The 8,426-nt window shown below is 36.3% G+C and overlaps 1 protein-coding gene across 1 annotated transcript; it reads right to left on the bottom strand.

Annotated features, from left to right (window-relative positions):
- Window positions 1–821: 821 nt before the first annotated feature.
- On the bottom strand, window positions 822–8,362 carry LOC127840083 (mucin-5AC-like). Its single transcript, XM_052368481.1, has 8 exons — window positions 7,938–8,362; window positions 6,475–6,690; window positions 4,343–4,837; window positions 3,913–4,122; window positions 3,187–3,284; window positions 2,624–2,747; window positions 1,988–2,075; window positions 822–1,297 (listed from the first exon to the last, which is right to left on the bottom strand). The coding sequence occupies exons 1-8, from the start codon at window positions 7,978–7,980 to the stop codon at window positions 1,171–1,173; spliced, it is 1,401 nt and encodes a 466-aa protein (XP_052224441.1). The 5' UTR covers window positions 7,981–8,362; the 3' UTR covers window positions 822–1,170.
- Between the last annotated feature and the right edge of the window lie 64 nt (window positions 8,363–8,426).

Below are 8,426 nucleotides of genomic sequence, written 5' to 3'. Positions count from 1 at the left end.
GCTCAAGTACCTGTTCTTTGAGTGCATGGTTTTCATATTGTGAGAAATGAATTTTACTGTTTATTGACTCATTTATACCACTGATAAGTTGAGGTAGAAATGTTTATACAACTGAGCTAACTATGACTTCTACGTCACCCTTCAACAGATAATGCAGTTTCATGGAAATGACTTCTATATCAGCATCGCTCCGATTGAATTGATTGGTCGTTTCTCTGTCACTATTCTGCATAATAACTGAGTAATAAAGTATACATGTAGTCTTGTTGTTGCCAACGATGATGTCATCGCTAGAAGTGAATAAATCACGTGTATCCGTTCGTTTCCCTTGTATGGGAGTATAATGGCTTTTCATTTCGACGCTTAATATTTTGGCAAGTTTAGATGTTCGTAACGGTCAAGCTGCATGAATGCGAGGAAAACGCGAAATGGACAACATAAGTAAACACTTGTTATTGATTATCAATGGACGGAATTAGATTACTAGTAGTTTCATTAATGTATGCTATATATAGAAATACATACCTTTGACAAACAGGTTAATAAGGTGTCAAAAAGAATATCTTAATTATAATATCAAGGGCACAATCTTATAGCATTAATTGCACATAATATGATGATATAGACCTCAGAAGATATTAATTAAGTCACATAATCCAATTAATCTTGCTAGACAAAAAAAACGTCTACAGCCGAAATGAACGGAAGTCCTAAAACTTTTTTCCATTTGAATACTATCTTAAGATGGTTTTTGCATTATATTTATGTCATGATTGTTTTGAAAAAGCTGCATATTGGTTTTACAAAAACATAACCACAACTTGATAAATTGTGTTTTAGTTCAAATACACAATACATGCAAACGTATAAGCCATTATCTCAGATAAATTACAAATTCGTTATGCAACCTTCAGAAGTTTTAGACCACACATCAAATAAAAATATGTTTCTAAATGTAAAACATTTCATAAAAGTAACACACATTTTTCGAGGGGTGATGTCGTGTACAAAACGGTAATGCACGTCATCGTTGTTATCTTCAATAATTGGAACTTAATTTCATTTTCAAACTTAGCCATCGTATAGCATACTTGTTTACATTTATTTTTGTTCTACTTGCATCAAACAAACTGTGTTTTTTATGAAACTGCATTTTTGTAAGACGCATCGTTAACGATTCGTTCCCCTAGCCTGCTCTGTCACTGTGTATTTGCCAAGCGTATCGTAGTTGGATTTGTCCGTTAACACCTCCGTTGTTGTGAAATAGTTTGTGTCCGTCGGATTCTCTGTTTGCTTTCTAACGTTTATGAAAAACATAACAATACAACATTTACATTTAAAACAAACATGTTTTGTATGCGATAGAACTTATTTAACATGCAGATATAATTCCAAAAGAACGAAATAAAAATAATGACATCGAAGAGATGTCTATAAGACTCTTTACTGAGTACTTAGATCAATTGTGCGTGTATTTACACCTTACTATTGCTTACAGATCTAGATAATGTCATCAAACGAACAATCACGCAGTAACTCGTACACGCTGACAATATGCTAGTTATTTTTATTTTGTTCATTTATTAGCATAGTAGTATTTCTTTAAATACAAATGGTTTACCGGATAATTTGCGTGCAGGATGTACTATATAGTTTAACAAAACCGTTAACACTTGTACACTGTGTATTCTAGTTAATCATATACGTTATTTTAATGCTGATATTAATTTCCGTTATGTTTTGAATGTTTCTCGACATAAATAAAAACATAACAAATTCTTGGTAAAATAAAAGACATTATTTATCACATAGTTACTTTGGTTTAGAAAACCACAATTTGCAAAATAATTGCAATTGAACAACGTTATTAAATAGGATTGTCGCATTTTATAGAGTTACACTTTGTACGATTATTTATTTTGACGACACATGAAGTATGTGCCAAATGCTAACTTAGAAGGTTTACATAAATGTATTTATATCATACCTTTTAAGTTTACAGCAATAAACAGCGAGAGCAATGACTCCACCGAGTATCACCACCGAAGGTACAACTGAGGCGATAATTATTGTTTCTGAAATACACATAATTAGTGTTGGAGTAGTCCATGTGACCCTTAACTATTGTGTCTGTAATGGTTTTTATTAAACTAACCCGACATCCTGTGTATCAAATCAATTTGTACTTGCACCCGACTGTGGCCACAGCCTTAAGCAGCATTGATCTACACACATATGAAAAGGAAAATGTGAACTATTGCATTTATATGTCAGCTATATTTACAAAAATGTAACTGATTATAAAACATGCTTGGAATTTTTATTTTGTAAAAAAAGTATAAAATCTAAAATAAACAGATTGTCAGATTTTCCTATTTTAATTGATCTGTCCAATAATTATTATTTTACTGCGTGGTTTACTATGCTGTTTTATATTTTGGACTAGTACAAAGCTGACAGACCAAGCCGTATATATCATTGTTCTCGAGTAAAAACTTCATCACAGAATATTATAATAGACATTTAAAGCATATTGAAATATGGTACTTATTAGTTAAGCATGTTTTTGTAGGTCTGCAATATGTCGATTTTTAACGTCTTTGAGATCCTTTGTGAAGGATACCTTGTTTATTGGATATGTGTTGGTTTCCTCCATCGCAATTCGGCAGGGCTGGATACCAAATCGAATCTGTGCACTTAGAGTCATAACTTGGTATCCCTTTCGGTGCGATGCATTCTACGTGCACCTAGGAAAGGATAAAATAACACAGGATTCAGTTCACTTGTCAATGTGTGTGTATCAGTGTAAGGTCAATACACAATTTCATCGAAACACACAATAGTGCGAAAAATATAAAAAATATCTTTTGCAAAGTTCCATTTTTCTACCAGAAATACTTTTAAGTTTGGCACACAAAAATCGAACGCACGAAATAATGTACAATCGGACAAGAAAAAGTATGTTGTGGTGCACGTGGCATTCACGTGAAGTCGTCATAAGGGCAGTTGAATATATTCATACATAAAAGTCAGCGCCAAATAACTGTCAAGCTTATAACATGCGAAAATCAATGCTTAATAGTTATATATATCCACGAAATTACAAAATAGTTCACAATTATCTCTTTAGAATTATGATATTAAGAAAATGCTTAACATTAACGTTAAGAAGACCGTAGCGCTTACGAATGTTCCCGAGTTTACGTATTCCGTGATTCGGCCAAATCGGTCCGCAGTAATGTTCGGTTTGAAGACATATCGGGTCCTGTCGTACACACACCGATCTGGATCAAAGCGGAAGGTGTTTGTTTATGCAGATATTAAGGCGTATGGTCGAAAAGACTTGACCAAAGGTACAAATGCCTTCAGTGATGTTCCGGAGACAAAATTATGTGAGTAGTACTCATGGCATTTTAATTGTGTATGAGTTTCTAATGATTTATGTGCTTTATAATAAATATACCAATATCGGTCATCGTATAAAGTAGTAATATACCTTTATAAATCATATTAAAACCTTTTATCACATGCCATACCCTGTTTCCCATGTAATATAACTATTACATATATTGTTATCTTACACATGTGTCATATACTTTTTAAGCGTTTTGGCTTAGTTTTCGTTTATTGACCAATCGCATTTTGCTTTTTAATTTGCTAAAATGACGTTGCAACGCCAAATGACGTCAAGAAATGTAAATAACATTCGGGATGTATCATTATATTTTCGTAAATAATTATTTAATTTGCTCATTTAAAAGCATGAGATAAAACGATCTGACACTCGTTGTCATATCATACCATATTTTATTAAACTCGTCCTGGAAATTCGTTACTAAACAAAATTCCTGAACTCGAATAATAAAATATGGTTTGATATGACAACTCGTGCCAGATACTATATGTATGTACCTGGATTGCAGTTAGCATTAGCGACCCATTGGCCTTTATGGCAGGTATAGTCTCCGGTTCCACGATGGGAGCATCGTGGGTCCACCACAGTGAGTACAGTTCCATCCGGATGCCAGGTATCAGAAAGATCATCCATCTGTGTCTTGTTGTTGAACACCCAATGGATGGACAAGTCAATATCCGGGGCCTCACAGAACACTGATAATATTCCTAAGCGAGAAAACGAGACTCATAAAACACGTGTACCTTAATTTATTAATTAACTAATCGTTAACAAACTCCACTAAATCCGATAAATATATGTATTACTTTACTATAGCTACAAAATTCAACACTGTCTCAACATTAAAAGTTTACACCATTGGTTTTGACAGCAAACTTTGTTTTAATATTGTTCGCTCTGATATAAATTATGATATAAAAAACTCACTAGTTTGATTAGTTATTTCTATACTCTCTTTTTTCTCCGACGTCATCGTTGCCTTGTGTATTGTTGTGAAGGTGGTTGTGGTGGTTATTATTGGTTTGGTGGTTGTTGTAGATGTAGTGATTGTTGTAGATATAGTTGTGGTTTTCGGTGAATTGGTTGTTTTATGTGGGCTGGTTGTTATAGGTGTAGTTGCTGAAAGTGTGGTGGTTGCTGCTGTTGTTGTTGTGGTTGTTATGGGTGTATCGGTTGTTATGTGTGTGGTAGTTGTTGTGAGTATGGTTGTAATTGGGGCTGTGGTGGTTGTATTGCAAATGTTGTCGGGTGACGTCCATTCGCCGTCAACGCACGTAACATTCGACGTCAATCCATGCTTATCGAAGTCTGCGTTACATTTGTAGGTTACAACAGTCTGGTGGGGAAAGGTTATGTAGGGCGTGATTCTTTCGGACGCTGTGGCATTCTCAACCCTAGGGGGCGCTCTGCATCGTTTATATCCTAAAAATGAAACGTGCTATGTGAAAACGTGTCTTCATGAATATGCGTTCAGTGTGGTCGCAGATTAGCCTACGCAGACATCACAGGCTAATCAGTGACGACACTTTCCGCTTAAAGGAAGTACTTTATTTACGAACATCTTCTTTATGCGGACAGTGTCGCATCTAGTACTTCACTTTATGCACATGCACGAAACCTATTTACAATGTCGCATCTGGTACCCACTTTACGCACATGCATGAAACCCATTTACAGTGTCGAATCTGGTACTACCATTTACGCACATGCATTAAATCTATTTACAGTGTCGCATCTGGTACTTCACTTTACCCACATGCATTAAACCCATTTACAGTGTCGCATCTGGTACTTACTTTACGCACATGCATTAAACCCATTTACAGTGCCGCATCTGGTACTTCACTTTACCCACATGCATTAAAACCATTTCAGTGTCGCATCTGGTACTTACTTTACGCACATGCATTAAACCCATTTATAGTGTCGAATCTGGTACTTCACTTTACCCACATGCATTAAAACCATTTCAGTGTCGCATCTGGTACTTCACTTTACGCACATGCATTAAACCTATGTACCGTGTCGCATCTGGTACTTCACTTTACCCACATGCATTAAACCCATGTACCGTGTCGCATCTGGTACTTCACTTTACGCACATGTATTAAACCCATTTAAAATTTCGCATTTGGTACTTCACTTTACGCACATACATTAAATCCATATAATGTGTCGCATCTGGTACTTCACTTAACGCACATGCATTAAACCCATTTACAGTGTCGCATCTGGTACTTCACTTTACGCACATGCATTAAACCCATTTACAGTGTCACATCTGGTACTTCACTTTACGCACATGCATTAAACCCATTTACAGTGTCGCACCTGGTACTTCACTTTAAGCACACGCATTAAACCCATTTACAGTGTCGCATCTGGTACTTCACTTTTCGCACATGCATTAAACCCATTTACAGTGTCGCATCTGGTACTACCCTTTACGCACATGCACTAAACTAATTTACATTGTCGCATCTGGTACTTCACTTTACGCACATGCGTTAAACCCATTTACAGTGTCGCTTCTGGTACTTCACTTTACGCATGTGCATTAAACCCATTTAAAGTGTCGCATATGGTACTTCCCTTTACGCACATGCATTAAACTCATTTACAGTGTCGCATCTGGTACTTCATTTATGCACATGCATTAAACCCATTTACAGTGCCGCACCTGGTACTTCACTTTAAGCACATGCATTAAACCTATTTACAGTGTCGCATCTGGTACTTCTTTTTACGCACATGCATTAAACCCATTTTCCCAAGAGTGAGCTAAATTGAAAAGGTCTATAAAGTTTGAGTCAACACATATATTTACTAAACGCCTGGTGAAAATGTAATGCTACAGATATCCTTAGAATACTGTCTAACAACATTAAAACTACAGGAACGAATTCGATTGCTTGTTTTGTGGATATCCTGTAAGCCTGGGTTATTGCGAGATCGTTTTATACCAGCTAAACAAAACAGAGATATAATTGATATAATATTCAAACAAAAAGATTATTAAATAATGCTTTGCAAAACACATTATTCCAAGATTTCCATACCTTGGCAAACCGGAAGTGGTGGACTCCAATTTCCGGCGCTGCATAGATGATTGCTGACTTTTAAAACAGCATCTCCTTGACGGTCCTTGTTACATACCACACGGATATACGTGGTGTCACGCAGCCGCTCCCCGGCGTTGTAGAAGGTCTTTCGCCCGACGTGATACGGCCGGTAAGTAGCCCTGCTGAACTGCGAACCCGATGGGATCACACAGTCTGAGGAAATAAATAACTATGAGCCTCACTCAGGGAAAATGGGACTTAATGCAATTGCGTAAAGTGTCATCCAAAAGTAGCCTGTGCAGTCCGCACAGGTTTATTAAGGATAAATAAGTATAAAAGCTCACTAACTTTACTGTATGATGGGTACGTATATTGTAGGTGGTGAAGTGATTTTCGCTACGAATGGATCACGCAAAAGAGAAGCAACATAAATTTCACCAAGTTGAACCTTAAAACGCACTTTTGACGTAATTCATTGGCTTCATGTGCCGGACCATACTTCAATCCGCCTACAGTCAAGTGCAATAATGCAAATAAAACATTCCGCAACTAACCTGCATAATTGTCACTAGTGATTTAGTTCGGAACCTCGAACTGTAACGTCATTTCTGTTCATCTTTCGCGTACTTCACAAGAACGTAGAACAATCATCAATACCGACCTTTTTGACATTGTTTATATTCTTTCGAAGAGAAATATACAATGTAATTGTGTTTATATCAAAATTGATCATCGAGTTATTAGTACAGATTCTGACATTGAACGGCGCACACATTAAGTTGGCAGACAGTTATATGAAGAAAACGTACTCAATTCAAGTCCATACGTTTTTATGTTACTAAACTATGGAAGGGTAAACCACCAAACAGAAGCCCACTGCCTAGGCCTCTGCCATCTTTGTTGACACTTAAATCTTTATAATCAAATAAATTTATCGCGTTCACCCGGAAATTATCTTACCATCCTCTATAGATAACTGCATTAACGTGTTTTGACCTATTTACGTATGGCAGAGGCTTTAGTGGCTTAGTTTCAGGAAAACATATTTAAACATTTGTTAAAACTTGAAAACAAATAAAACATATGCACATCGTAGACGAACCTCGTTCGATCAAGACTGAGCACGTAAGCATTGATAAACCATTATGTTGATTTAAATCAAACTTTACGTTTGCTTGTGTAGCTGTTTTAACGAAATTGTTTAATAAACTTATAACACGAGTCTTAATGCATGTGCGTTAAGTGTCGTCTCAAATCAGAGACGACACTATCCGCTTTAATAAAATTTTTGTTTAAACCATGTCTCTTCTAGGAAACGAAAATCCTGTTAAGGCGTTAATCCTGATTAGTCTGTTCGATCTTAATCGGCAAATCTGGAACGACACTTTACGCACAAGCAGTAACCCTAGTTTTCCCAGAGATCGTCTGATTCAGTTCAGTGCAATACAAAACGTTCTCACCTTGCGCTAAAACCGTCGACGCACAAGTAGAGCGATTATCCATTGTCCCCACATGTTGTTCAAATGTTTATGGTTAAATGACTGCACAGTTGCGCTCTTGTTTTGATACCGACCGAACGAATCATTCCAAAGTGATTGTCGTTTAGATAAGTGTTCATTATAATATAGTAATTATTCGTTTCATCTTGATAAAGCCGAATCGCAGTCAATATTTTAACTTCAATCAACAATACACACTTGACATAGTCCTTTCTTGAAGTGTTAAAGCGTCTTGCTCATCATGATTTCACTGGAAATCCGCTGTTTAACTTGTTATCAGACTCTGCTGTGACATGTCTTTCAAAATGCACATGCCTCGAAGTTTAATGGTTGTGTTCTTGAGTACAATTATGTACAGCGGTGCCTCATACGTAGTAAGCTTAGCAAAGAAAACAAGTAGGTCAACGCCATTTAACGGAAATGTTCGTGAGAAATTTCTGAAATAGCATG

The sequence above is a fragment of the Dreissena polymorpha genome, chromosome 7, assembly GCF_020536995.1.
Source record: "Dreissena polymorpha isolate Duluth1 chromosome 7, UMN_Dpol_1.0, whole genome shotgun sequence".
Classification (NCBI taxonomy): domain Eukaryota; kingdom Metazoa; phylum Mollusca; class Bivalvia; order Myida; family Dreissenidae; genus Dreissena; species Dreissena polymorpha.
The sequence above is the reverse complement of the archived record's forward strand: the minus strand, read 5'-3'. Positions and strand labels throughout refer to the sequence as shown.